The sequence below is a fragment of the Fonsecaea erecta genome (genome assembly GCF_001651985.1).
Source record: "Fonsecaea erecta strain CBS 125763 chromosome Unknown Scaff3, whole genome shotgun sequence".
In the NCBI taxonomy this organism is placed as follows: domain Eukaryota; kingdom Fungi; phylum Ascomycota; class Eurotiomycetes; order Chaetothyriales; family Herpotrichiellaceae; genus Fonsecaea; species Fonsecaea erecta.
In genome coordinates this window covers 1253335-1281216 of record NW_017387246.1, presented here as the reverse complement: position 1 = coordinate 1281216, position 27882 = coordinate 1253335, and the positions used below count along the sequence as shown (strand labels likewise).

General features: G+C 52.3%; 13 protein-coding genes across 13 annotated transcripts; 5 read left to right on the top strand and 8 right to left on the bottom strand.

The window, feature by feature from the left end:
* Nucleotides 1-590: 590 nt before the first annotated feature.
* On the bottom strand, nt 591-2060 carry AYL99_03708 (hypothetical protein; the record flags this gene model as incomplete). The annotated part of the gene is made up of 3 exons (XM_018835222.1): nt 591-1564; nt 1622-1804; nt 1883-2060. 3 exons carry the CDS (start codon nt 2058-2060, stop codon nt 591-593), a joined length of 1335 nt encoding a protein of 444 aa, XP_018694872.1.
* Nucleotides 2061-2739: 679 nt separating this feature from the next.
* Nucleotides 2740-4418, top strand: AYL99_03707 (hypothetical protein; the record flags this gene model as incomplete). Its single annotated transcript, XM_018835221.1, has 6 exons — nt 2740-2993; nt 3081-3382; nt 3478-3734; nt 3805-3952; nt 4009-4156; nt 4229-4418. The coding sequence occupies 6 exons, from the start codon at nt 2740-2742 to the stop codon at nt 4416-4418; spliced, it is 1299 nt and encodes a 432-aa protein (XP_018694871.1).
* A 331-nt stretch (nt 4419-4749) lies between these two features.
* On the bottom strand, nt 4750-7044 carry AYL99_03706 (lanosterol synthase; the record flags this gene model as incomplete). Its single annotated transcript, XM_018835220.1, has 2 exons — nt 4750-6750; nt 6799-7044. The coding sequence occupies 2 exons, from the start codon at nt 7042-7044 to the stop codon at nt 4750-4752; spliced, it is 2247 nt and encodes a 748-aa protein (XP_018694870.1).
* A 402-nt stretch (nt 7045-7446) lies between these two features.
* AYL99_03705 (hypothetical protein) lies at nt 7447-8847 on the top strand (the record flags this gene model as incomplete). Its single annotated transcript, XM_018835219.1, has 6 exons — nt 7447-7729; nt 7779-7845; nt 7897-8005; nt 8061-8201; nt 8250-8321; nt 8374-8847. 6 exons carry the CDS (start codon nt 7447-7449, stop codon nt 8845-8847), a joined length of 1146 nt encoding a protein of 381 aa, XP_018694869.1.
* Nucleotides 8848-8885: 38 nt separating this feature from the next.
* Nucleotides 8886-9440, bottom strand: AYL99_03704 (hypothetical protein; the record flags this gene model as incomplete). Its single annotated transcript, XM_018835218.1, has 2 exons — nt 8886-9139; nt 9194-9440. The coding sequence occupies 2 exons, from the start codon at nt 9438-9440 to the stop codon at nt 8886-8888; spliced, it is 501 nt and encodes a 166-aa protein (XP_018694868.1).
* An 899-nt stretch (nt 9441-10339) lies between these two features.
* AYL99_03703 (hypothetical protein) lies at nt 10340-11468 on the top strand (the record flags this gene model as incomplete). Its single annotated transcript, XM_018835217.1, has 3 exons — nt 10340-10543; nt 10604-10933; nt 11031-11468. 3 exons carry the CDS (start codon nt 10340-10342, stop codon nt 11466-11468), a joined length of 972 nt encoding a protein of 323 aa, XP_018694867.1.
* Nucleotides 11469-12101: 633 nt separating this feature from the next.
* AYL99_03702 (hypothetical protein) lies at nt 12102-14062 on the bottom strand (the record flags this gene model as incomplete). The annotated part of the gene is made up of 5 exons (XM_018835216.1): nt 12102-12128; nt 12299-12507; nt 12624-13336; nt 13409-13728; nt 13793-14062. 5 exons carry the CDS (start codon nt 14060-14062, stop codon nt 12102-12104), a joined length of 1539 nt encoding a protein of 512 aa, XP_018694866.1.
* Nucleotides 14063-15492: 1430 nt separating this feature from the next.
* Nucleotides 15493-16563, bottom strand: AYL99_03701 (hypothetical protein; the record flags this gene model as incomplete). The annotated part of the gene is made up of 1 exon (XM_018835215.1): nt 15493-16563. One exon carries the CDS (start codon nt 16561-16563, stop codon nt 15493-15495), a length of 1071 nt encoding a protein of 356 aa, XP_018694865.1.
* Nucleotides 16564-17144: 581 nt separating this feature from the next.
* AYL99_03700 (hypothetical protein) lies at nt 17145-18732 on the bottom strand (the record flags this gene model as incomplete). Its single annotated transcript, XM_018835214.1, has 2 exons — nt 17145-17304; nt 17363-18732. 2 exons carry the CDS (start codon nt 18730-18732, stop codon nt 17145-17147), a joined length of 1530 nt encoding a protein of 509 aa, XP_018694864.1.
* A 695-nt stretch (nt 18733-19427) lies between these two features.
* On the bottom strand, nt 19428-22202 carry AYL99_03699 (protein sey1; the record flags this gene model as incomplete). Its single annotated transcript, XM_018835213.1, has 3 exons — nt 19428-19726; nt 19776-21952; nt 22006-22202. 3 exons carry the CDS (start codon nt 22200-22202, stop codon nt 19428-19430), a joined length of 2673 nt encoding a protein of 890 aa, XP_018694863.1.
* Nucleotides 22203-23305: 1103 nt separating this feature from the next.
* AYL99_03698 (hypothetical protein) lies at nt 23306-23923 on the top strand (the record flags this gene model as incomplete). The annotated part of the gene is made up of 1 exon (XM_018835212.1): nt 23306-23923. One exon carries the CDS (start codon nt 23306-23308, stop codon nt 23921-23923), a length of 618 nt encoding a protein of 205 aa, XP_018694862.1.
* Nucleotides 23924-24730: 807 nt separating this feature from the next.
* On the bottom strand, nt 24731-25487 carry AYL99_03697 (hypothetical protein; the record flags this gene model as incomplete). Its single annotated transcript, XM_018835211.1, has 4 exons — nt 24731-24880; nt 24937-25069; nt 25181-25408; nt 25468-25487. 4 exons carry the CDS (start codon nt 25485-25487, stop codon nt 24731-24733), a joined length of 531 nt encoding a protein of 176 aa, XP_018694861.1.
* Nucleotides 25488-26071: 584 nt separating this feature from the next.
* AYL99_03696 (hypothetical protein) lies at nt 26072-27777 on the top strand (the record flags this gene model as incomplete). Its single annotated transcript, XM_018835210.1, has 5 exons — nt 26072-26169; nt 26221-26274; nt 26328-26520; nt 26588-26847; nt 26904-27777. 5 exons carry the CDS (start codon nt 26072-26074, stop codon nt 27775-27777), a joined length of 1479 nt encoding a protein of 492 aa, XP_018694860.1.
* Between the last annotated feature and the right edge of the window lie 105 nt (nt 27778-27882).

Sequence of the window (27882 nt, the reverse complement as noted above, 5' to 3'; positions counted from 1 at the left end):
GAATGGGATGGGATGGGATGGGATGGAATCGGAAGTGTCTACATCTGATTGTAGGGGGAAATCATCCAAAAGAAAAGACTGAAACGAACTGAGGCTGGAGCTGGACAGACATGCACCATCGCAAAAGTGAGCATACCAATCGGATCAAGCCGCAGAGAATTCACCATGGCCGAGTTCCCGCCAATAATACTGTGATACGTAGCATTGGAGCCTGATGAGAACAAGAACGGACTTCCAGAGAACGGGGATCGTACAGCCACTCGAGGTGGTCCTCGCCTTTAGACTGGCTTCCGCGATAATAGTCGCTCGGAGCCTTCGAGCTCTATATACTTCGTACTTATCTGCTGATGATCAGTCTAAGAGAAGTTGGATTGTCCAAGGGAAGAAAGGCTGGGGATGCAAGTCAATTGTTGTCTCATAATCTAGCCATACTACTCTACATTTCTATGCCGTCACAGTGAAATCTGTCATTCAATGAAGGAAAGAACAGTAGCATCTATCTCGGCGTAATAAATCTGCTTGTTCAACACAGTCTATCCCGACTGGGAATTCTTCTGAAACGCTGTTTTAAGAAATCCACTTACCCGGTGTCAACCGAGCAACCAGAATTTCCGAATCTTCAGATACCCCACGGCGATACTCAGGGCACTCGCGAGCATGCACGAGCCCGTGAAAAGCACGAGCACTTGGTACTTCCCGACCCCGTACTGTCCGATATGGATTTGGTTGAACAACATGTTGGCACTGATGGGGCCGGCCAGGACGTTACCGATGCCCTTCCCGAAGTTGAACAGGCCGAACACCGCAAAGGCGGACGTGACGTCGGTGGTGACACCCAGGCCCATGCGCGCCCAGAGGGCCGTGTACCCGGCGCCGAAGAAGCCGTAGATCAGCCCGAAGACTGACAGCATGGCGAAGTTTCGCGCCAGGCCCCAGAGCGCGAACACCGCGGCCGCGGGGATGAGGGTCGATGCGAAGGAGAGCACCGTGACCGAGACCCTCCGGTCTGAGAGGTATCCGAAGCTGAACTGGCCCAGCACCTGTGAGACGCACATGATGGCCAGAAGGAGGGAGCCTTGCCGCGAGCTCAGGCCGAGCGTCGAGGCGTACGACGGGATGTACAGCGAAGGGAAGAAGTAGCCCAGTCCCTGCATCAGATTCGAGGCTGTGTAGATCCAGAAGAGCGGCGTCTTGAGAAACACCCAGCTGGTCCGGGGCGTGTGGTTTTGCACGGACGGAGGCAGCCGTCCTTTCAGCACGGGTATCAATGGCCCTGTCAATACGACCAGGCCCACGGCGATGGATCGCAGCGTCGTCGGATACCCATATTTGTGGAGCAGAACCTCCAAGGACAGCGGCATGGCGATGCCCGAGAATCCGGATGCACTGCACAGAATGCCGTACGCCATGCCCCGTCGGGCGATCCAGTACTCGTTGACCATGCTGAGGATGGGATAGTAGAAGATGATGAACCCCGTGCCGTACATCAAGCCTTGGGTAAAGATAAGGCTGCCCACAGTGCGGGCGAAAGATCCGCATAGGATCCCCAAGATACATAATGTCCCTGTCCTGCCGTGTCAGTTTGGACGCTGGTCAATCTCGTGGAATCATGACTCCGTACATCCAAAGCATATCATCTGCCGACGATATTTCGCGTACCGTCTCAATACGGGAATGATCAAGGGAGCGCCCATGTACGACATGCCCGACGCGATCGTCCCGATCACCGAGATGTACCGCTGATGGACGAAGTCAGGCAGCTGGGAGTAGTAATTTTGGAAGACCCCAAAGGAGAGTGGGAAGCCTATAACAAGTCAGTACTTGGACAATGCAAGCAGCATGAGCCAGATGAACGGAAGCACATATCTCCCCGAGTACTTACCCCAGAGCAACGCCTCAAAAATGTATGCCACGAAAAGTAGTTTCCAAGCAGCCCAGCCTCCATCGACCGGATCAAGTGAGTTCTCGTCGTGCTGTGGAACGCCTTCATGCCTCTCTATCTGATATCTGTCCTGAGGGCCTGTTTGAGAATCTGGAACCAATTCGATATCGGTGTCCATAACGGCATAAATCCTGGATTTGCTGCTGTCAGTTCTGTGAATCAAGACAAATTCGATTAAGTGATAGTGCGCCGGGTAATGACTCTATATTCGCACACTTTTGGTGGAAGCCAATGTCAGGGAGCGTATAAAATAGAAAGAATCATGCTAGATATTGATAGCGGTGGTTGTGATACCGGGTTTGGCTTAATACATACATTGTACTGCGCAGATGCCTCGGAGCAAAGGGATCGGCATGAAACGAGGAATCGCCGAATCTGACTAATGAAGGATTGTCGGCAATATAGTAGATAGATGGTGCACGGCACCTCTCTAGCCACCTACCCACCAGGTTAGCCACAGGCTGTTTTGACCATGATACCGTATCCGTTTGGATGTATTGTTCTCCCCGGGGTGTACAGGTAAGAAGTCGAGCTGAACATTCACTGAATACCATCTCTCACGGTGAATGCCGCGGCACCGATAACATGCATATGCAGACAGCGACTCGTGGTGCGATCCCATTCCGAAAGCACGTCATGGCAATTCGTGTTGAGAGGGAGGTTCTGGCCCACGCGCGTGCATGGCTCATCCTTATCCTGTGCATCCAGATAAGAAACAGATCACTCCCTTTCAAGATTTGGGAATGGCCTTCTTTTGATCAATAACCGGAAAGGCAGAAAAAGCACCTTGTCGAAAGATGGTGGCCCAAAAACTCCCTCCTGAACCCAGCAGGCTCCGTGTGGCTATCTGCGGCGGCGGTCCAGCTGGCCTGGGTGCTGCCATAGCGCTCTCCGCGCTCCCGAATGTCGAAGTGACCATCTATGAGCAAGCCAGAGAGCTGCGAGAGATAGGGGCGGGGATTCGCATCGGGTATAACTGCTGGAGAGTGCTGGAGCTGATGGGTGCCGCTCAGGATGTCAAGGGGCATCTAAAGACAACAGTCTTGCATCGGTACGTCGAACAGGGGCTCTGCAGATTGTCCAATGACTGTCTCTTTTGTCTCAAAAAAATAGGATATTGACTTGGCATCCCCATCAGCAATGGCGTGAATGGACAGATCCTGGATACGAGGTCGTCTTCTATGCCCGTCCAGTATAAACCGCGGCGAGTGAGGAGGACACGCCTTCAATCCGCCCTGCTCAAGCAAGTTGCTCCGGAAACGATCAAGCTCAACAAACGGCTTGTCGCGCTGAAGAACCTGCCTCAAGGAGGTATATCGCTTCTATTCGAAGACGGTTTCGAGACGACTGCCGACCTCGTCGTAGGGGCAGACGGCATCCGCTCCGTGAGTGCTTCGCCTTTCTGCGTGGAAATCCTGACTCCTGAGACGCTGCAAGGTCGTGAGGGACAGTATCTTTCCTGACCACAGGATCAAATTCACAGGTATGCTGATTTGGATCGTTGTCGTTCTCATCTAAACCGGCATCGTACACAGGGACAACGATCTGGCGGACGCTCATCCCCATCAGCACCATTTCCCACCAAGCTGAGCTCAACTCGCTGACGTCGTGGTGGTACGGTCCCGCGGGCCACGTCTATCTCTCCCCGGTCGACGATCCGGAGGAACTGGGCGAAAGTGAGAGGATGTTTGAAATCTCGTGTCGGAACCTCGTCGATCCAGAGACCGTAGGCGGGAAGAGGTTTAGCTGGGGAATTCCAACAACAAACCAGAGAGTCCAGTCTCATTTCACGGTATGTTTCTCTCGAATCGTCCCCCTTCTTCCGTACGAAAAGTCATGCAAAGCATTGATATATGGGCTAGGAATATGACCCGCGCGTCAGAGATGTGATGTCCCGCGTCCCCGAAGGACAGTGGAGGGAATTTGCGGCATTTGCAGGCCCAAGGCTGGAAAAACTCACCGCGTGGGACAAAGTGGTGCTGCTTGGGGACGCGAGCCATCCGCTATCGGGTATGTGTCGTACATCTTGCCGTTTCGGTAAGCGCTATGTACTCATCATCAACCAGGAGCCTTCGGTTCAGGGGCGGCGTTTGCGTTGGAGGACGGCTGGATCCTCGCACGAGCCATCGAATACACTCGAGACATTCCCAAGGGCGGCCTCGCACAAGCTCTTGAAATCTTCGACGCCGTCAGGTCACCGTACTATCTTAGAATGTGCGTTTGTTTGCCTCTTTCCACTCTGCGTGTGTGATTGCGCGATTAAAACCGCTGAATCTTTCTATATAGGTACCAATATCTCGACGAACAGAAGCGAAAGGCAAAGGAGGCGGTGGCCAATGCCCCCGATAAGTCGTTCGAGTCCCTGCTGAAGATCAAGATGGCGTCGTTTGGGAGCGAGGAAGGATTGCCGTGGATATACCACAACGACATCGAGGACGTCTGGGAAAAGTACCTAGAGGCTCAAGTCAGCTTGTAGATCCTATAACTCTGCATGAGCCCTAATGGTGATGGCGCCTGGGAAGCCATCTATCTGAATAGAGTGTCCTCAAAGCGGGAGAAGTTTGAGCTTTTGATTGAAATGGGCGAGGTTCTTCAAAATATCGTGATGTAGATTCCTAGCTGATCGACCTCTCAGATGAGCAGCTCTTTCTTTTCCCTCCATAAGAGTGACTGGTATCGATACAAGACGAGGATTTGATGTCTATCAAAAAAAAAAAAACAAGTTTCCTTTCCCACACCCCATGTCAATGAGGATCTTTGTGCTACGACTTCTTTGAACGCCGTACAAACGATGGTGATGATTGATTTCAAAGTAACTTGTCGTCTCCCCATCTGGCTTTATACATACCCATCGCCTTGACGGGAAAATAAAACTTGTAATTCGGATATGTGATCATGCAGCTGCAATTGAACACCCCTTCGATGGCCTCTTGCAGCCATTCGCCGTTCCTTTGCTGTCTAGCCATAATCATTTTGATCGCCCTTTTGAGCGGCTCTTGGTCAGGATATCCAGCATAAATCAGCGCAATGACGGCCCAACAGGTCTGCACCACCTGCGATTTTTCATGGTCAACCCACACTTTGAGTTCTGAGGCGCGATAGCTCTCGCCCCAGCCGCCATCGGGCATTTGATGCGAGATGAGGAATTCACAAGCTTTCTTGACACGAGGCGAGTTGGAATATGATTCGCCCACTGAAGACAAGGATTCAAGGGCAAACATGGCTGCATAGGTGAAGCAGATACCCCAACTGCCGTACCAAGATCCGTCGTTCCTTTGGGCCCGACGGATGTACTGCAACGCAGACTCCTTGACCAATTTTATCTCATCCGTACGGTAGTTTGGATAGAATTTCTGGAACAGCGACAAGACTGTGACCACGGCCGTTGTACATTCGGGGTAGTCGTACTCCACCATGATACGCCCAAAGACTTCAGCCGCATTGAGCATCTCGAGGTACTCTGACCCACGTTGGGGCTCATAGCTGGCAAAGCCCCCGGTATGTTTGTTCTGCATGCTCAACAGCACGTCAACCGCATCGCAAATGCGAGACTCATCAATCAAGGGTTGGTAGCCGTGGCCATTCTGGAGAAGAAGGACAACACGGAGAGCCTCACTTGTGCAATCCGAAACGGTGTAGCCTTGCAGTTTGGTGCTGAACGGCCACGCGCCCTTGCGTGACTGGCGGTAGCATGTCTCTCGGTCGGGGACCTCGTCACGGATCTGCTCAGATTCCAAGTATTGCAATGCTTTGGTGAGCATGGGTTTCCACTTGGCCGAGTTGGCCAAGCCAGCTTCAACACAAGCTTGGATGCTGAATGCCGTGTCCCAAACTTGCACGCCATTGGTCCCGTTCACGAGCATCCCTTCTTTATTGACCCAGAGATATTCTTCAAGGCGGTAAAGGTGTCGTTTAAACGAGTAGCTTTCAGGCCCTTCTTTGATAAAGCAGCAGAGTGTGTTCATGGGGGCGTTGACTGGGGCCAGGTCTGCATAGTCCGTGTTGTGGTCTTCGTACTCGACCAGTCGCCAAACCCAAGCTTCAGCTTTCTCGACGAGTGATCTTGTTCTCAGAAAAGGGATCCAAATCCACACTAGGAGCCACATTATCAGATTTAGCAGCCAAGACTTTGGATGGTAGTTGTCTTCAGGGGCAATCGAATTACGATGTGACCCAAAATCAATGGACTCGTAAGGCTGCACGAACAGTTCTTGTCGCAAGGATCGAACGAGATCGGTTTCAGGAGCTGTGAACTTCTTCGACCAGACGTAGGACATGGGGAGAAACACCTGGCGCATGTGAACCCACCACCGCCAGGGAGCAATAGGTACCCAGTCGGGCAATAGCCACAGTTCAGGAGGAACTGGGTTGACAATCTCCCAACGGGTCACTCCCAAGACGCTGAGCCAGAATTTGGCCCAGTGAGGACCATTGGTTGCCCCGCCCATTGCATGAAGTTTTCCTCTTGCTTTGATCATTCTTGGGTCTTCCTCGCTGGCGCCCAGTATTCGTAGGACGGTGTAATTCATGGCTGTCCCAAAAACAGAACTGTGACCCTCGACGTGCAATCCCCACCCGCCATCCTTATTTTGCCTTGCGAAGAGATAGTTTTTCATCTCAATCTTATATTCTAGCGGGATGTGCGTTCCAGTCGCGTACCAGCAGCATACGATGCCGGGCATCAGAAAGAGGGGGCCGCCATACTCGCAAGCCCAGTTGCCAGGAGGCAGCTGCAGTTGCGAATAGAAGCTCAAGCAGTTGTCTATCGATTCAGACGGTCTCGAGGCAGGAGGGAGGTCAGGGAGATCCTAGGCTTGTCAGCAAACGTTGAAACGCTCTCCAGATATTGCACCTACAGTCGGCAGCCCTAGATAATACTTGTCTGCGGCCGACTGCGGCCATTCCGCAACCTCTTTGTCGGTCTTGAGGTAGTGCCAAGTGTGCCGACCTGATTCATTGAGCAGTCGCCATCTGGATCGATCTATTTGCTCGACGCTTGAGGATACGGCGTGGCCATTGAGGTGGCCATTGGCGGTTCCGTTAGCATGGCCATTGGCGACGCGGCCTGCCAACTTTTGAGAGGTCTGTCGAGTCTGTACCATGTTCAATAAAAGTCTCTAAAACGGACTGGACATGGTTCCAACAGATGGGACCTGCTTACAACGAAAGGGGATGCACGAAACACGGTCGACCCTTAACTCTGGCTCACCGGTTCAGGTACACCGACAAAAATTGGCGAGATCGACGAAAAATAAGGCCACTCGGAGGATCGACAGGCGATGCAGAAACTCGTTCTGAGGCGATTGGCTGGCCGTTGTTGGGGCTAGTGAAGATTGTGCCTGCATCATTATTGTGTTCTGAGCCACGCGGGGAAACTGATGGGCGTGGAGTCGAGGTCTACCACATGCTCCCCGAAGCGCAGTCTGACAACTCAATCCTCAAGTGCACCAACCACGACCAGAGTATGCGTGACATACCTCGTACGGTGCACAGCCTACTAAGCGATGTCAAGCCATGGATCCTTACAGGATTCTCCACTCTATCAACCAGCCATCACCACCGCCAACCAGCTCGTCCTTGACTACATCGAGGCAACCTTCAATGCCATTTTACAAGAAATCAGACAGTCGTCGGGCCATGGCAAGCCGGTCATCGTGCTGAAACGAATTGTGGCAATGAAACCTTACTTTGCTGAAGACGATCCAACGCATTTGAATTGGCACATCGAGTCTCGAGAAGTCAAATATCACTTTCCGGGCCAGAACAAGGCCGAAGCGTGGAGGTTCGGTAAGTGGTAGGTGCTTGTGGCACACATTGGCTCTGATCTCTCGGTGAGCATGTGTTGGGCGCATATTGCGTGAGATATATGTTGCAATTAGGCAAGGTGTCACCATTACAAAGAGGTCAGTCATTGTTAGGAATCCCGGAACGAATGGCCGCTGACTCGAACGCAGAGACATCTACTACCACGATGTTGGTCTTTTCAAGAACCAGGAAACAGTGGATCGATATGTCGATGACATCGCCCACACTTGCCAGGTGACGAGACGAGACCTAAACGTCGTATGGGGACTGTCATTCCACGTTGTAACTTTCACTTCTCACTCTGTTCGCTCAGGTCGCAAGCCCGAAGGGCCTCGTTGCAGGACTCTGTGACCCTCGCCCCAGCGAGCATGCGCCAGTCATCCAGACCATCTGTGTAAACACTCCGTTGACCGCCATAGGACATGTCAACTGGATCCTTGTCATAGAGAAAGAAGTCTGTTGAGGCATCCTGCTGAAGATGGCTTTGCTGACAACAAGGCAGGCGACATTCAATGCCCTGGTCGAGAGGGAATTCCATCGGAACCCAATCATCGGCCCAGGCCTTCTTGTTACCGTTCAGTAGCCCCTTCCAAGCCAAGATCATTGCAGCACTGATTGTTCCCCAGGCCAAAGGATACCCTGACATAGCCACTCGATATTTCGTACGCCAGCTTCTCGATCACTCTCCGTCCTCTACCCCAGTATTTGGCTTGTTCGATTGGGATCCAGACGGCGTCGGGATTTTGAAGTGTTACCTGTACGGATCGAAGAACTTGGCGCAAGAGCACGGTTGCAATATCCCAGAGCTAAGATGGGTAGGCCTTAAGGCAGAAGATGTTGTTTCGAGTCGAGATACTGGCAGCTCATTTATGCGGTTGTCGAAACGTGACCGAATGACAGCCATCGGATTGCTGGCGAGCCAGGAGTGGTATGATCAAGCAGGCACAGCTCTACCAGGTCTGCAAGAGGCGGTCACTGAAGTCCAGCGGATGCTTATGTTGAACCAAAAGGCCGAGATTCAAAGCTTGGATGAGGGGCGAGGTGGCCTTGAGGACTGGTTGACAGGAAGGTTGATGCAACAGCTCTGTTGTAGGACATGAAGACTGAAGGTGGTGGCCGAATAGCCAGGATGCTGAACTCATAATCCTAGTGACCGCCGCACTCCTTCTCTCACCTTCTTCTCAAAATCGGGCCGTCGTTCTCTCCACATTTTTGCTGCCTCCACGTTCGCCGGGCTTTCATCGTTCGGCTCGGCCAGCATTGACATGACAGATATCAAGATCTTCTCCACGCTTTGAATCGGTGACCATCTCTCAGAGGCACTCTCGTAGTGGTTCGGGTCGTCGCCGGGGGGATGCAGGATGGAAATGCAGACTTCGCCGTTGGTGTAGACTGCTTTCAGTTAATCGAGGCGCTCTTCTGCGAGTATGAATGTATTCGTCTCACCATTGGGATGCCAGATCTCGCCGAGGAACTTCATCTTGGGCGGGTTCAGAGGATAGTCTTTGGGAAACTTGAGTTCTGCGGGGAAGATGCCGCCCTCGAAAGGTGTGCCTTCCGGCCCTTGGATCAGAGCCTCCCACACGAAGAGGTCATCCTCGCTCACTGGACCGGCGGTGATGCCATCGGGCGGATTGGTCAGGAGGGACTTGTACTCCTGGAAGAGGCGCTTGGAGGCCACACTCGCAGCCATCGCGAAGGCAGAGATGTCTGAACGCTACTATAGACGACGATCAACGATAGCTCGAAGAGGGGCAGGTGGGATGAATAATGCGTCGCACTGTGGTTGGGTGATGTCACGTCGTTGTTTGTTGGAGGTGAAACATATAGCGAAATGAATCTCTGGCTGCTCTAATAACTTCCTCGGAGACACGAACTTTGGGTCCGTCGTGATCATTAGGCCGCGGAGACGTCTGGAAACTAGGATCTTGAGCACGTGACCACCATTTGCCATTCAAGCGGCGAGATTACCTGAAGTAGCGTAGTTGATTTGTGTCAGCAAATCTTGGCGAGTGCGTCATGACAGCACTATTGCTGGACCAATCATAGACAGGTATGCGGGTCCGCAAAAGGTGAAATGGGTTGTATATACGAGTATTACATCTACCTTTTACCACTTTTGCTTAGGTTCTCTCTCCAGATGTGTTTACGTCGTGTCTTCATTCTCTCCCAGGGCCTGGCTGTCCTGAAGCCTACACGGCTTGACTGTGCTCATTAGTAATGGCGCATTCCAACACACCCCTGCGGTAGGGCTGCCAGGGACAACCTCATCAAGTTCTCAGCAGAAACGGCCGAAATCTTGCCAAAATATTCTTCTATTATTCATCTCTAGTGTTCTTCGTAGAACCTGTTGACGGGCCAAGCAGGTCGACAGCATTATGGCATACATAGCTACACAGTAGCGTCGAGTGCAAACAGGAGGTGAATACGAGGCATCAGAGGTATAAGTATCCCGCTGCTCGAGCTGATAGAGGTAGAAAGATCAAGTTTTCAGTCAACCAAGATCAAGCAGATACATTCAAGGCTCTCTTCACTTCAAAGCAAACACTGTCAATATCCTCCAATCCATAACGACCCTTTTGTTCAAACAACATGGTCACGCTTTTGACGGTTGTGGGTGCCACAGGCACGCAAGGCCTCTCTCTCATCAATGCCGCACTAGAAGACGGCAGCTACAAGATCAGAGGCCTGACCCGCAATCCAAACAGCGAGAAAGCGGCCGCCTTAGCCCGGCGAGGCGTTGAAGTTGTCAAGGCTGATATCAATGACCAGGAATCGCTGATTAAAGCTTTTGAAGTACCTGGCCCATTCCTCTTGATGCCTGTTCGTGACAGCTAACCATTTGCACTTCTATAGGGCTCGCACGCCATCTTCGCCATGACCGACTTCTTTGAGCCATTCGTCGCCCACGGTCCCGAAAAGGCTATTGAGATCGAAGTCACCCAGGGCATCAACATGGCTAGAGCCGCCTCGAGGACTGCTACCCTGGAACACTACATCTGGAGCACGCTCCCCAACGGCAAGAAGCTGACGAACGGCAAATATATTGTGCCGCATTTTGAAGGCAAGAACCGCATCGACGACTACATCCGCTCCGATCAGGCCTTGCTCTCCAAGACCACATTCCTCTGGATCACCTGGTACGGGAACAACCTTGCCTACCCAATATTCACTCCGAATCTCTTGGTAAGTCACAACCTCCTCCCAGCCCCCAGTCTGTCTGCCTGGGACACTGGGGACCCTAATTTCCCCCAGATTACTGACCAAGAGGGGCCGACTCCAGAAAACCGCCAACACGTATATCCAGCTCTCGCCCGCCACGCGCGACACCCCCATCAAGGCCATCGGCGACCCGCACAAGAACATCGGGGTGTTCGCGCTGTCCGTGCTCAAGCAGCCGGCCCTCACGCTGCGTCCGCAGGGCCGCTTCGTCCTCGCCGACAGCGAAGACACCACGGCCGGCAAACTGCTGAGCGACTGGTCGGCCGTCACGGGCAAACCCTCCCAGTACGTCCAAACACCGCTGGAGGATTTCAGTGCCATCTGGCCGGGCTTCGGGCTGGAGATGGGTGTCATGATGGCCATGTGGAGCGAATTGAGGGATCGCAGCTGGAGTGGTGAAGAAAGCCTGCTGACCCGGAAGGAGCTCGGCATCAAGCAGAGCGACTTGACTACAGTCAAGGACGCTTACGCGGCCATGAACTGGGAGATTTTGTTGTAGGTCGGTTCGAGAAGGGTGAAATGCTAGACTAGGTTGCAACAAACCAATATACGAGCCAGGGTGATGTTTCTCTCGTAGCGTCAGTAGTGGTGTCCTCACACGTTGGCGACCCCTTGGTTATCTGGAACTTCCATTTCAACAATGGAGACATCAGAATTTTTAATAGCTCTCTATCATGATAGTGTATCAGAAAAACCCCATCAAACCTATGTAGCCTGTGTCTTCTTACTAAGCTCTCCGATATCCTAGCTCCTGATTCCGAGTTCTTCTCCCCTGCCGCAGGTTGTAGCGGGCGGAACCCCTTCAAGCCGATACGCAGAGGCAGGACAAGGGCTGAGAAACCCGTGATGAACTAAAATTTTCCTATGCGAATTCCCAAGCGTGAGCCTTTCTGCCAGTGCCGTCGGGAAGAATTCTATAGGTGGCTGCTCGTCAAGGAGCTGTCCGGTCATACCGTCATATCTATCTCGCTGGGTGCTATTTTAGGTAGGCTGACCAGGTGAGAAGTGTGCCTGCCGGGAAGCAACCAAGTTCGAGCAGCGAGGCGTCAAATACGGACATATATACATGTATCCAAGCTACCATGCGAGTGCGTCTAGCATATCAATTCTACCGGGAAGGACTCTCCGATGCTTAAAGCGTGTATCTGAATTGCGGATTCTGCAGCATTCGAGCGTCAGTTGTCAAAAATGTTCGTTTTTTGCTAAACAAATAAAAAGCCGGTGCAGAGAGTGATGAGGAAAATGATAAATTCCGCATCGCAACAGCCAGGGAGAAAGGAAAGGACGGGAGACTGCTCGTGGGCATGAACGTGGCCAGACGGCACATACCTTCTTGTCCGTCAAATCGTCCTCGTAAGCGTGTTCGAACGCCTCCATTGTGCCCGCCTTGTCCCGCTTCTTGTTCTCCCAGACGCAGATGAGTCGGTACACGATGGACAGAACGGCAGCGACCGCCGAGGTGATGACCACGGCGATAAAGCCGGGTGCGTAAACGGGGGCGTCCTCGGGTTTGAAGAGGAGTGGTCCGACGAAGTTGCCTGGGGCCGCAGAGTTAGAATATTGTGTCGTGTCGAGCGTGATGCGAATTACGGGACCATTGGGCAAAACCATGAATTTGGGAGATGAGACCAGGAAGGGGAAAGGGGAAACATACCCAGACAATAGCCTACGAAGATGCCCGAACTCGCCAGACTCCGCTTCGTATACCCGGCTGTGTTGGCAATCTGCATGCCCATCATCACGGCATAGCCGCCTCCAAAGCTGGCCAGGATGTACGCCCCAAACAGCAACCCGCCGGTGGAGTCTCTCGGCAACAGCCAAAGCAGGAGACTGGCCAAGATCGTGCCCATCTCGCAGATGGTTACCAGGTACGCTCTCATGCCGGGGAACTTGTACGCAATGTACGGTGCCACCCATTCGATGGTCCCGATGATCGCGCCCGCGGGCATGACCAGCAGCAGCGAGTTCAGCGTGTTGAATCCGAAACTGGCAATGATGATCGGGGTAAAGGTCGACACGGGTCCATTCGCAATCATGACGAGGAACGCCATGCTGAAAATTATCCAGAATTTCACGTCGAGCAGGAGTTCCCAGAGTTGTTCCACTTTGAAGTGAGTGTTGCGGACGCCCGCGTTGTTGATCCGCAGGCGGGCCACGGCGATGTATCGTTCCCGTTCGGTGAAGCCCCGTGCCCGAATCGGGTCAGGAGGCATGAAGAAGAGGATGACCACGGACCAAATTATGGTGAGAGCTCCTGCTACTAAGTACATGTAGCGCCAGGGAGAGAGAGAACCCTTGATGTGGCCGAGGCCATAGTTGATCAGGGGAGAGACAATCGAGACGTAACCGGTGCAACAGTACCAGGCTCTTTAAGGACAATCAGACATCAGTATCAACCACAAACAAGGTATAATACAGGTGCGAAAAATAGCAACTTACCCCATCCGCAACGCCTGCTCGTTTTTCTTGTAAAACTGTCCCACGACCAACATGAACATCGGACTGATTCCGGACTCCAAAAAGCCCAAGAAAAATCGCTGGGCGTAGAGGCTCTGCCAGTTGTGGCAGGCCGCAGTGCACATCAAGCAAATACCCCAGACGCAGACGATACCTGAAGCAACCCGCTCAATGGGGAAGCGTTGGGCCATGACGATGGCAGGGTATGCACCAACGATGAAGCCCAGATAGAAGATGGACGCGGAGAAAGAATAGCGGTTGCCCACGCTGAGGTTGAGATCAGTGCGGAGCCCGAAAAGTGCCTATGAACATCTGGTTGAGTCCAGGGAGATCCAGTCAAAGGGAATTTCAGTCTGTCTCACATACCGCTTGCGAGAGCATGGCCTTGTCATAATACTGTAGCCCGTACGTGGCGCAGAGGATGGGAAGCAGCCGGCGATCGATCTTCCTCTGGACTTTCTTTTCCTCCTTCTCGTCCCACGTTTCCTCGCCAGTGTAATTAGCAAGAACTTTCATCGCCTCATCGTTGTGAATTGTGTCGACTGTGAGGGTCTTTTTGAGCTCAGATACTGCATCTTCCGTGTTCTTGGGCGTCGCCTCAGCCTGTATGGCTTCTGGTTTCTCCACATCCGCCATGGTGTCTCGAGGAATTGTCACGAGATAGAATGAAGACTTGAGTGTGACACGTGTAAGCCTGCTGAAGAGAGATCCCAAGAACTGAAATCACCCTCAGGACACAAAAGCTGATTGTGACAGGCACCCCAACCCGGAGCCAGGCCAAGCAGACATTTAAATCCTTCGTTCTGGACAGTGTTCGGCAATCCATGTCCATGTCTTCGGTTATCCATCGGATTTTGCCCTATTCGCCAAGTATCGACATCTTCAGTTTTCCGAGGATATCTGGATTCAAAATTGAACGTCAAGCGGGATTGTGGCGGTATAAAGTGTTGGCAGCGCGTGTCAAGCAGAAGCCAAGGCTGGGCTCTATCCATATCTGTTGATCGACGGTGGGTGACGATCGAGCAATTGGTTACTTACATGTCACCCACATGTGGTACTCCAGTCCGATGACTTCGCTTGAGAGGAGAAATCCTTGGCCCCCCACGTTGCTCACCTTGGCCCATTGCCAGGTTCGTCGCCATGGACCTGGGGAAAGTGCGGGGACCACCGACTGTCTATGAAAACGTGAGAATGTAAGCTCGGGAAATATGAAGAGGTGATGAGTCTGCCTGAGATATGAAGTCGATCAGCCGATGGGATGTAGCCAAGAAACTTTCGGCGATCGCATTGATTGGGAGGTTGAAGGGTGCCGAGAGCAAAAGTACCTCGTGTTCGTATTCTGCCGTGAGTACATACAGCCGGGAGAGCTTCTTCATTCTGTTGGGCATATAACCTCGGAGAGAGAGAGAGTAAAACTCCTGCGGGGGACGGTGGACTAGGGCGATGCCGCTGTCTTGCCCGCCGGGACTTGGCCGACTTGCCCACCTTGCTTTCGCAGACCGGTAGTGTCTGGAAGAGGCCCCATGGGTCTTGTTTCTCCATATTGGGGCAAGTGATCGAAGACCAAGGAAGTAGGCGCATCGTCGAGGGCCGGTGATACCACGACCCTAGTCTGTCCTAGGCAAATATAATCTCCCCCGCAGAGCTCGCGGACGAGGTTGGGGTTGGTCGTGATCATGTCGAAGACCAGCCGAAGGTTCATGGACTCGCCGAGTATAAGAGCCACAGGTGTCTGGGAGACATTGCATAGTTTCTGGGATTGACGAAGTCTCATTAGAATTGGGCAACGTCGGCCAGCCTCTGGCGAGCTGCAAGCAGCCAGGGCAATATCGATCATGAACAGATCCTCGGCCCTGGAAGGAGCTCTTGACCTTAAGTAAGAGACTTAGATCAACCATAGAAGTCGGAAACAAGCTATTTCGATTGCTAATAGCCTTGGAAGCTTGAATTTTTTGATTAGAAGTAGCCAACGTCGTGTGCCTCGGAAAAGGGAAAGATTCCTTCTATCAAGGAAGGCTTGGCAAGGGGTCGCTGCGACGAGGCTGCTACTCCTGATCATCACAGTTCTATTGACGGGTACGCGGCTCACCTGATTCTTCCTGTAGCCACTGATCGATCACGGCCTCGACCCTCCCTAGAGCCACGTCCATTCCTTCTTGCTCTTGCTGCTCAGCCGCTACTGTCTGCGACATTCCACTTCCCTCGATCTCTATCCCCTGTTGTTGACGAACCGGCTGAGGCGAAATTGCCGTTTCCTGCAGCGAATGGTCAAAAACCATGGAAATGTATCCAGGTCTGCGGAGGTACCTGCACGTGCTGGTCTGATCATTCCGGACTTGCGAGACGCTTTCGCTGGGTGTGATAGAACAACCGCTGGTCCCCGAGGATGGAGTCTGCGAATGCGTCGTTGCAAAAACAGCTGAGATAGCACTGGGAGACCTCCTCACGTAGATTGGGGTTGAAAAGCCTGTCGCTTGGGGCGGGATCTGGGGGAGACTTACCGCGGTTTTGTCGTTCTGAAGAAGCCCCCTATCTTCGCTCCTGAGAGATCGATCATTTCGTGCACGTTCTCGTGCTAAGGCAGCATCGAGATAGTTTGCCCAAGTGTCACCGAAGGGATTGTTCATGGCCAGTGGCTCGATCGGCAAAACACCTTGCTCCAGCTGCGCAATAGCCAACTTGAGGGCATGTTGAAACAAGACGTAATCCATGTCCTCTGCGATGGGCGACGCCCCTAGCACACTTGGAAATTTCGCTGGCCAGGGCTGTGACAACTCCAGAAGCCTCTGGAGGGACGCAACGAGTTCTTCATGAGAATATCCTCGTACTTTGCGACTGGCGAGGCAGCCAAGTTCCCGGATCTGTAGGTACTGCAACGCATCCCCGAGGACAATATCCATGGTTAGCTCGTCTGGATGACTGAAGGCATCTGTTCGAAAGTTGAAGTTAATTTCAGATTCTGACGGAATTTCTCCTTCAGGCAGGCTCATCAGCCACGCCTCATAATCCCTCCACTTGGCGGTACTTACTGCATTGAGGTCAATTCCTCTGGAAATTGCAAGGAGAAGGAGTGAGAGGTCAAGACGTTGCTCCAAGGACGGTTCGGGCTGTGGGGAGACTGTAGCCGAGGAGGCCATAGTGTATGACTTGAAGGCTGCTAAAAGATATTAGTAGGCAGACTCGACCTGTTTGCTTGTGTGATTCTCTTGTAGGAAGGTAGCTGAGTGGTTGGCAGAGCTTGGCTTAATGTGTCCAACGCAATGATCCTGTTAATGGTACAAGATCGATGCTCCCACGGGTGCGCACCTCTCTCATACATATATCAAGTAACAAGTCCTTTGACCATCAGAGAAAGCATAGACCCAGTTCTTTGTGCCGAACGAAGGACGTGTAGGGAGAGCCCTCTCCTTGTTGATGAAACAAAGAATGAAGACACATTCAGAACATTTGACACAAAGAAAGATTGAAACAACCTGCTTTCAACGGCGCCGTGGCTGTCTAATATTCTTGATAAAGGATCAAGTCAAGAAACCGGGCACAAAGGATCCAATCTGACGCTGCCTGATTGGTTTCGAAAGCCTTGCACGGAAGTTTGGCTTGGTTCAAAGCAGACGAATCGGAATGGAATGGAATGAATTCTCTATTGAAACAATATTCAGACCGTCTAGTGTCTATATGGCGCGGTATTGTTACATCCGGTCCGATCACCGTGCGCATTCTATTCGGCAAATTCAGCATCGACCTCCTCATAATGATCGAAGAAGCCTTTATACAGCTGCACCCCGAGACCAGGGTCGAGCGAGCCTGTGGTTGCACGGATAGAATGCATTGATAACTGCGGGATGCCGCAGTCGATTGCGCGACAGCCTAATCTCGAGCTTTAAGAGGCATATAGTTAGTGTCCATAACTCTGGATTGGTCTTTGGAGAAACGTACCTAGTCATGGGTCCAATGGTGCCACCGCTTCGACTGTCGTTGCGAATTTGAAACAATTGCAACGTGCTGCCACATTTCTCGGCAATTCGGGACAACAGGGCAGTCGAGACGCTGTCAGTTGTCATGTGCCCATTAGGGTCCGCAGAGACGGCCACTCCAACGTTCAAGCGAGGCGCGTGATTCTCCAGATATGCGTAGAGGAAGTTGGGGTTGACGGCGTGAATCACATCAGAAGAGACAAGGAACGAGTTTGCGAGCGTCTGATTGATGAGGTTGGGCCCACAGTAGTCGTTGAGAGCTTCACAGATCCTCGAGATGACGCTGGGCATGAAGTTGGATCGTGCACCTTGTCTTAAGAAGCTTCCCACTTCTTCGTCGTCGAAACACCCAATCATTTTGACGATACCAGGGGAAGCGTCATCGGGGGAGGAAAGCAGCCCATGGATAGCAGCAAAGCAGCACAGCTTGTCGTCGATCCTGCCTGCAAAGATGAACTCCTTGTCCAGGCCACCAAGCTGGGCGGGCTGAATGTCGAAAAGCTCTAATTCCCAATTGACGATGGAAGTGTACTCCTTGATACCCAGTTGTCCTGCAATCGCCCGCACGAGGCGTTCTGGTTGTTTTGCGACAAATGTTCCAGCAGGCAGCTTCAGAGAAGGCAGCTCCTTTCCCGAAATGTCTGAGTTGTCAAGCCCGATGATGGGAACCATGTTGGTTTCTAGGTTAAACGGCCCCTGAGCAGCTGCCCCAAAATGAGGTGCCAGTGTTGGTATCCTTGCAATGGGCCAGTCCAGTTTGACGAGCTTTTCTTCTATCTTTCCATTGTCGTTCTTGACAAGCACCTTGCCGCCGATACCCAAGTCTCGGTCCCACCAAGTCATATTCATCCCCTGAGCGTAGGGAGCGACGCCGAGCTGAACATACCCGGCTTTCGTCTGCAGCTTTGGAACCGGCTTGACCTTTGCGGTAAGTGCATCGATATGACCGGCGACTATTCCAACACCATTTCCAGCCTTGTAGTCTTTCCCGACGGCAAAGGCAATGAATGCACTGCCGTTTCGCTTCGTGTAGTATTTTCCACCCGGCTTGATCTTCCACTGTTCACGCTCCGAGAGATACACATAACCAGCCTTGTCTAACTCCGCTGTAAAATACTCGACGGCATGGAATATGGTAGGGTTCTGGGTCATAAAGTCCAGGTACGGCTGGGTATATCTTTCCGGATAGAAGTTCTTCTTTTCAGGGCTGGGAGGTGCCGAGGAGGGCGGGTAGGCTGTATGCTGGACTATTCGGTCATAGCCCCTTGACACATGAAGTGGCATGTCCTCATGGATGGACGAGAAAAAGCCAGAGGACGTTTTGCGGACCATGGTGAGATGTGGCTTTGGGGGAGGATGGGAGATGAGAATGAAGCAGCTTGTAGGAGCTCTTTGGCGGAAGCAGTTGATATAGGAGCACAGATCTGGAACATGCGGCCAAGTTGCGATCAACAGGGACAGATGGTGTCATACGCATTCCCGGCAGGGAGGCGCCATCACCTGCACAGCAACCTTATCGCTAGCCGGCCCTGCGGCGATAAGGTCGGGGGGCGCTGGGGGTTAGCAGGCAGCGAATAAACAGGCTTCATGGGGCCAGTAAGCCTCCCCCGCACCCATCTGCAGCCCCATCCTCTTGAACGTCCCAAGTGACTGGTGCTGACCACCCCTACTGCTGACTGGGTGCGGCTCTTTCGGTGCCTCTAGCTACGCCTAGTTCCGCTTAAGTAGGTGACTGGCACTCGTATGAACCCCCATTCCCGTACCTCGACTACATCCCAATTCTAGGCTTCTAGGCTTTTGCCTTCATCCAAGCTAATTACAATCAAGGCTGGAAAAGGTTTGTCTCGTGAGGAGGCTATTGCACGGACACCACAATTTTTGAACAGTCTTGCATAGGTTCTCTATTCCAAGTCGTATGTTCCAACCCTCGACCCGGTCCAGTCTGTACTATGCAATATTCAAAAAAGTCGCGCTGCCGTCAGACGTGTGCCACACCACAGAACACAAAACATCCCTGACCCGCGGTGCTAAATCTCATCAACATCCTCATCATCGGCGCCGTCCGTCTTGATTTTCCTCGCCTTGGAAGAGGAATCCAGATCCCTCATTTCGTATTCGTCTCGGCCAGTTGACATTGCCACAGCGTGCCTTGCCGTCGGATTCTCCTCCAGGAATTCTCGAAGCCGCTTCTTGCCTTCCTCCAGAGCTTGTTGAGACGCCGCATTCGCCATTTTGAACATCGGGCCCCACAGATTGAGAGTGTAAGTGACATAGGCAGCGATGGCAATCAATATGAGGAACATGAAGTAAACAGGATTGCGAAGAACTGCAGCCATGTTAGTGCCATGTCACGGGACCAGTACTGTGAAACTTACCAGCAACGATCTCGTTCCAACCCAGCGCCAGCAAGAGACCGTAGAAGTAAAGAGGCACCTGTGTCATACCACCAATCGCACTACGCTTGGCTTCGACATATACTCCATCAGCGGCCTTTTTGAATCTGACAGTCAAATCCTGCCGTTTGGCTTCATTGAGGACCGTCGTCTCTTCTTCCAGACTTTTTCCCTCTTCCTCGTCAACCCCTCCAATGGGAGTCAAGTCTTCCTCATCGGCTGCCGTGGCAGCAGCAGGAGTAGGTCCGATCCACCGATCGAGAGGTGGTGGAGCTCCAGTCTCGGAATGCCGGAAGCGAGCAAGGAGAGGAATCAAGGTCAGAGTGCTTTCTCGAGCTCGGGTATAGATACCCTCGATGTCGTCGGTTGGACGCCAAATCCGCGGAACGCCTGCCTCGTCGTACCGGAATTTGTCCTCGAAGTTCTCTCGGAGCTTCAGTAAGAGATTACCTTCCATCATTTCTTCGTCAATCTTGGAACGGAGTACGCCCCACGATTTCCTTCTGAGACGCCAGATGCCGACTTCAACTTCTTCGGCGCTAGCGTCAAAGGAAGCGGCCCGGTCGGCGAAGCGCTTCTCAGCATCCTTCACAGTGGCGACAAACAAAGACCAGATCCGGTCCCAAATACCCTGCTCTTGTGGTCGATCACCCTGTTCGGGAGCACCAGAGCCACCGCGGCCAGATCCAAGAGCATTGAACTCTAAGCCAATGCTGTCGTTGAGTTTGCTTCTGACCCATCTTTCAACCCTTGTTGCGAGCCGACGCATTTCGTCCCTGCGTAGCTGACCTGAGATCTTGTCCAGTTCCTTCTGGTATAGGGCCATTTCTTGTTTGTAGTCAGACCAAGGCAATCCCTCGATCGCAGACTCTTTCCCGACAGACGCAAAATTGTCGAGCGCAATTTTCTTCTGCTCTGTTACGATTTCGGCGAAATCATACGATGCCCCTTTCTTCTGCCCAGCCTTGACAGCGGCACTGACTGCATCCGAGAACCGTTGAACGCCCTCTTTGTGCGCGGCCGCGAGTTGCCCAGCAAAAAGGGCCTTCAGCCTGGTATCAATCTTACTTTCAAGCTCTGTCCGTTTTCGCTGATAAACACCCTTGTGATATCTGCTTGCTTCAGTCTCGAAATTCTTGATACCATCTGCTCGCGCTCCCTTCATGGCAGCACCCAATCCGGAAATGGGTTCGGCTCTACCCATTCTTGCCGCGTCCGCTTGTTCTGTCTCACGGGGGGTGATCGCTTCGTCAAACGCAACCATGACTTCCCTCATGATCTCATCACACCTGAATTGGGCGAGAAGTTCTTGCTGGGTCGGAAGATCGAGGTCCTTGTTGTTCGCAATCTGATCCCAGATACCCTCGGCATAGTGGGAGAAGCCGTCTGCTGGTATTCGTCGGTGATATTCTGGCAAAAATATCCCGCCGTCAAATTCGCCCAAAAATGCATCTCTTCGGCGGTCACGATGGCCATCTCTGAACCGTGTTGCCATCTTCGCTACCTCAGCCTTAAATTGTTCCGGTTGATATAGCTTGTGTGGCAGTGCGGCAAAAGCAAAATCGAAGTAGTCGTCAATGCTGCTGTTCTCCAACCCCGGGGGCTTTGACAAACTGGTCCATATCCTTGCCATGTCCTGCATCAACGTGTTGCGCAAATTCTGTAGGGGAGTCGTGCCCAGGAAGTCTCGAATGACGAAATATAACAAGCTCCGTGAAGTGGATTTTCTGTCCTTAAGAAAGAGCTGGAGGTTGACTTCAAAGACAGTCTTTAGCAGTCCCAAATTGGCGCCCTGGTATAATCCCACTTGATGTTCCCAGATATTGACCATGAGAACTTCGCTGGTTGCCAACGCAAATAAAGAACTTTTGCGTTCAAAGTCCTGGTCTTCGCCTCTTTCCCGACCATCCGTACCTTCGACGTCCATGACCAGGATATTGTCCGCCATTTCTGTCGCTGTAGATTTGTTTTTTGCCAGCCATATCCCTCTAGTAGTTTGGCGTCTTTCCGACTCGGACATGACGGAGAAATCGGTTTGGAAGAGGGCATTTAGAAGAGTAGACTTGCCGGTCGACTGCGACCCGAAAACGGAGATGAGATGATAGTTGAATCCGGCATGGGACACTCCAGTGTGACTGAGATACTTGGCCAGATCCGGGCTGCGACAGGTCAGTGAGACTGGGTTTCTTAGAGCCCAAACCAGGGGTCATACTTGAACTGCTGGTCCTCGTCGATGACTTGGACACCATGTTCAAAATCCGCGGTTCCATTCTGGCCGGCGGACGCAAAATGCCCATTCACCGACATCTTTTCCGGAGCAGTGTTTGCTCGGTTGATTTGGAGAGGTCTGTCGCGGGACGTTGAGGAGGAGACGGGGGACTGCGGCGGCGAAAGAGTAGAATGCGCCATGACGGTGATGGCGGTCGGATGATATATCCCTGCAAACAAAGCCTTGGTACGTGCTAAGGGGACATGGGAAAAGAATAACTGGTCATCACCTGAACAGCCACCTGCCAGGGGGACGTGGAAGATGGTGTGCGGCCTGGGATGCGGTCGTGAAACAATTGGCAGATGATGGGGCCCAGCCAGTGCGAGTAAGGTGTCCCAACCTTACTTGTAGGGCTAGTGAGTAGTGACCCTTGAGGGCCGGTCCGGCTCACCTGCTCTAAATGCATGATGACCCCGGGCATGAGACCGTTAGTGCCTGAGGCCCCTAAAAGATTATCCGTTCCGGGCAGTCGCGGGGGTGAGCGGTTCCACTTCTGCCTGTTTCTCAACGTTGACGTTCTGCAACCTTCAGCCTTGTCCTTTCTCTACCCAGAGGACCTGCACCAAAGAGAGTCTTGCTCCCTCACAAGCAGAGGGGGCAGAGTAAGGTATTCTGTATGCGCCTTATTATAAATATGAAATACGCCCATGGACACATGGCAAGAAAAGAGTGCTCTCACTGACAGGATCTGATGTGCTTTAGAGGCACGGTTGGAGCCTGAAGGGAAACTGACGCTGACTGCTGGCACACTCGCCACCCTGTCCACGATTCGGTCGCTTCTGGAGTTGGTCCAAGGTACTGATTGAGGACGTCGAGAAGTGTTTGGACAATACTGTTGTGTTTTGAAGTGGATGGGTCATTTGATGGCCACGCGCAGGCCTGAGTTCCCGGGCCAGAAATACTTCGCACTACCACGATCAGTGCCGCGGCCAGAGTCCAACATGGTTTCGTGTCTTGCGACAAATACATACCAGCGCCGAGAAGAAACTTTCCACAGTTGGGATCTCTCAAATTCATCAACCGCGCCGTATCTGGTTCTTGGTCCACTTGGCAAAACAACCGTGGTGAAGCTGCTTTGACCATACCTTCCCATCCTCAACTCAAGATATCTCTGAGAGGGCCGCTTCAATCTCAGTTTGTTTCACTCACTCACCACTCAATCACACACACACACACACTCTCTCTCTCTCTCTCTCTGTCTGTCTCTCACTCTCTCTCCTTGCCACGCCAACATCTCGCAACCATGCCTCCAAACAAGAAGAAGAACCGCCGCAACAGAGTTGCAACTCAGAATCAGGACCAGTCCCTCCCACCCCCAAAGACTGTCCCATGTCCTCGCTGCCATGAGGAGATCATCGTCCCCAAAACTTGCAAGCACGGCAAGAAATTGATCAACTGTCAAGGAACTGGATGTACCACGGCCCACATCGATGAGCACAACGAGCACTGTCAGCCGGTTGCGCCATCCCGACCTGCCACATCTGGACCTGCCAATACACCACCAGAATTTTCCGGACCAACTCTGATAACTGGCCCGTGGGTCACTGGACCTCCAAATGCACAACTCTCCGCCGCTCTCAGGACCTTCAACTCCATGCACACGGTAGCGTTGGGAGAGCTGTCTTTTCAACTCACGAACCTCATGACACGCCGCGGAAAATACGCAAAGTATGTTGACGGTATGCCAGTGACGGAGTGGTTCCACAAAGTCGAAGATGGGAGTGTGCAACTGGTCAACCAATGGACCGAGAAGTTGAGGAAGGTGAATAACGGCGAGCAGACTGTCGAAGAGATCGGATACGATGATGATGAGAGTGAAGACCTGGGCGACGAATGCGCAACACCATCAGAAGACGAGTGATGGCAACACGATATGCGAAAAAGGTCAGTCGGATGCTCGACGGACATGAACAAACATCCTGTATACAGGTGATTGCGCACATCTCACGGTCATCAAGCAAACCAATACCCAACCTGTTTATTGGGGATAGAGGGACGCATGAATGGCATTGGCACTCGGGTGCATCGAAAATGGGAGGGTTATCCGTGTCAAAAGACAACCCCTGATCAAAGGTATCAACTACATCCCACGCAAAATTGGCACCAGTTCGAGCTCAAGATGCTTGTTGATCATCCGCGCTTGCTCCCCACCTGCTTAGAAGCAGAAGCCATTGTCAAATAGTCTTCATAGGAGAATAGAAGCTGAAGCCTGTGGCTGGCAAAACGATTACCTAGGACGTCGCTTCAACTCGGCAGTAGTGATAGAGGCCAGATGAACCTGAATTGCTGGCTCCGTGGAAAACACAGATTGTTGATAATGAATCCCTCCATAGGTGTCTTACCAGGCCCGCTAGTCTCGAACCGACTTCGAGAACTTGCTGGGCATCCGAATCGGATCGGACGACTTGCGAGTAATCACCACACAAACACCGAGCAGGTGAAATTGGCAAGACAAGCAACCTGTTGTGGCATGTCAGGAAGCCTTGCGTGGCCGTCATGGCCAATTGTTACATATGTACAAAGAGTTCCCGTCTGTCGACGCCTTTCTCCCTTCCACGCTGGTATACTTCTCTATGTTTCGGCCATGCTCAGACTCCCAGCCAGGCCATTCAGCACCACATTTTGAGAGTCGGAATATGTGATGCAGCGCCGGCATGGTGCCGCGTGTTCATTGTGGTTGAGTGGCGTCCTTCTTTCTAACACCAACATCCTTCTCCCACGGCATGACCACTTGTGGATAATCGGCAAAGAGCTGCTTGTCTCGCAGGTGAATTGGCGTCTGGCCCTTTGGTGTATCGGGAATTGTCTTCTCCAAGCCCTGTACCATCAATCAGTCCAGAAGTCCGTGCGGGATGTCTGAACATAGGTACTTACGATCTTCTGGAAGACACATCGGTTAAGCACACGTTCTGGCCGTCGACATTGCCATAACTGGTGGTTATTGTTCTCCAGACAACTCCAATGTGCTCGAAACTCCTCTAGGCAGCTTTTGTTGATGTCGGCCAATCTGCGGCATACACAACCAATATCAGCAATCTGCACCTGAAGCAACTCTCTCGTTCTAATTCACAGTATAATCCCAGATCTCTTCCTTTTGGATTATGGGGTCAGAACTGACACGCTCGCTGCACATCTCGTGACTTTCCTCCCTTCCCGCATGCAATCCAACTCTCCCCTGCCGTATGCCTCGGTCTTGCACTGCATGTAGTCGTCATTGTACGGTCGGCACCTCGCACCGATGAAGAAGGATGCGCTCAGTAAGGGTGCTGAACTGGCTCCGATCTCCTCGACTTTCGGGATGTGGTCGGGCATGGGCGTGGTGTCAATGAGCACATCGGTGCTGAATCTGTGGACAGACTGTTAGCCAAAGCTGCGTCCCGAAAGCCTGAAGGACTCAATAAATACCTTGCTTCTCGTTTCGCCATGGTTGCAACTGTTTTGCCCACGCCACAAGCACTGTTTGAGACTCTCCGGTAACAATAGCTCTGTTTGTCCGTGTAAGTTGAAGTTCAAGCTGCGGAGGCGGAGCTCCAAATGCCAAGATGCGCTTGAACCGCTCCTGGCCGACTCCAGATGGGGAAAGGGAGTGATGCCGCCCTTGGCCTGAAGCGCTTGCCAAACTATGCTTCACCGTACCTATACACTTTGTTCGTTGGGAGATTCAGTTGTACGTTAGACCCATGTCAGAGTGACCGAGTTAGAAAGTTCCGCGATTCCAGAAGTGCTCTATCACGGTAGAGTAGCCTCGTGATAGCATACCGAATGTATCTCTCCAAACCAAGCATGACACAATTGACACAACTGACACAACTTTGAAGACGCCTGTCTCATTCATTATCGGAGGAAATAGGTGTGCCAAGACGAGTTTGAAAGCAACAGAGCTTGATAAGACTCGGATAAAACTGAGGGACAACAATCTGTCAATATGAATTGGGTGGTTGTTTCTCCTTGATGCGGCAGAAAACTCGTTATCTTGCTGGAATTGTCCATCCTGTTTTGGATCAGATAGATGGGCACAGACATCGCACCCGAATCTCCAGAGTTCCCGGATGGACCGCATCCGCCCGATGCGCTGAGATGGACGGACGAGCATGACCCAGAGAACCCGTAAGCGAAGCCACTTTCTTCAATCCTACAGAAGCCTTACAAATCTATCAGGTTCAACTGGCCAGCTACCAAGCGTTGGGGGGTGGTGGGTTTGGCGTGCTATGTGTAGGTCGTGAGGAGCAGTCTTCGAGATGGTCAAGCAACTGATAAGCATTCAGAACTTTTATTGTTGGATGGAATGCCACGGCAGTCTCGGGAGCAGCGATAGAGATTGGCGAATACTTCGGCGTCAGTGATGAGAGCTTTCCCAATTCATTTTGGCCCGTCACATCATGGACGACTGGTGCCGCTATGGCGCCCATGATCGTGCTGCCCATTATGGAGGATTTTGGCGTCCGGCCAGGATATCTGGTGAGTTTCCCTTGCGTGAGCATGTGGAGGTGTGAATTTAGAGTCCTGACAAGGATTGAGAGGTCAGATTTCTTATTTCATATTCTCGATCTTCGTCATCCCGCAAGCTGTGGCCAAGAATTTCGCAACACTGATTGCGACTCGCTTCTTTGCGGGCTGCTGTGCCGGCATTCTGCAGGATGGAACTGATGGTATTGTCGCCGACTTGTTCCCCGATCCTGTAAGACGAAGTCTTCCCATCAGCTGCTACGTGTTTTCCCTCCTTGCCGGAGTCACAATTGGACCAGTCATTGGCGGTGCTATCAACGAAAACTTGGATTGGCGATGGTACGAAACTCTTTCGGTTCACGAAGCGTGTGGAGACTCCTGCTGATCCAACCCAGGTTATTCTACAGCCAACTCTGCATCTACTTTGGCTCAATGCCGATGATATTTCTCGTCATGAAAGAAACACGGGGCCCTGTCATCCTGTTGAAGCGGGCTAGAAAGGTATCTCATCAACAAGTCAACGTCTCCGAATTAGAGAAACAGCAACATCATATCAGCATCGTCCAGTTCTTCAGAGACAACGTGGTGCGCCCTGCCTATATGCTTGTCACGGAGCCGGTTGTCTTCTTCTTCACGCTCCTGACAGCACTCTCCTACGGCATTGTCTTCGTCTCATCGCAGAGTGTCACCCAAGTCTTCATGGCACTGTACGGATGGCCGGAGCACCAAACCGCCTACATGCAAGCAGCGATCGTGGTGGGCGAGTTCCTTGGCCTCCTCATCTGCTTTTATCAGAACTACCTGTTCGAGAGAGCGTTTCGGCCGGAAAGCCGCACACCCAGGTCCCGACTCCCGGAAGTCCGCCTGTACATGAGCATTCCTGGCTCTTTCATCGGACTCGCTGGCGGACTCTTTTGGTACGGCTGGACAAGCTACAGCTCCCTGCATTGGATTCTGCCCACCATCGGGCTGGCCCTGACTGGGATAGGCAGCATGGTGGTCATGCAGGCTGTCATGATGTATCTCACGGACGCTTATGCGAAGTATGCTGCGAGTGCCAGCGCTGCTGCTTGCGCAGGCGAAAACATCTTCGCCGCCTTCCTGCCTTTGGCTGCTCAGTCAATGTACACCAACCTGGGATTCCAGTGGGCCAGCAGTGTGTTGGCATTCATTGCGCTCGCCTTGAGCTTTGCACCCATAGTACTCATATTCTACGGCGAGACCATCAGAAGATGGAGTCCATTCATGTCCCAGGCCACATATGAATGAGTACTTGGTGTCGTTATAGAAGACAGATAGACAAAGGGATGGGAGGCTAGTACATGTCCTTCTCCAATCCTTGGGGAAAAAACCGGCATCACCTCCACATCTGAC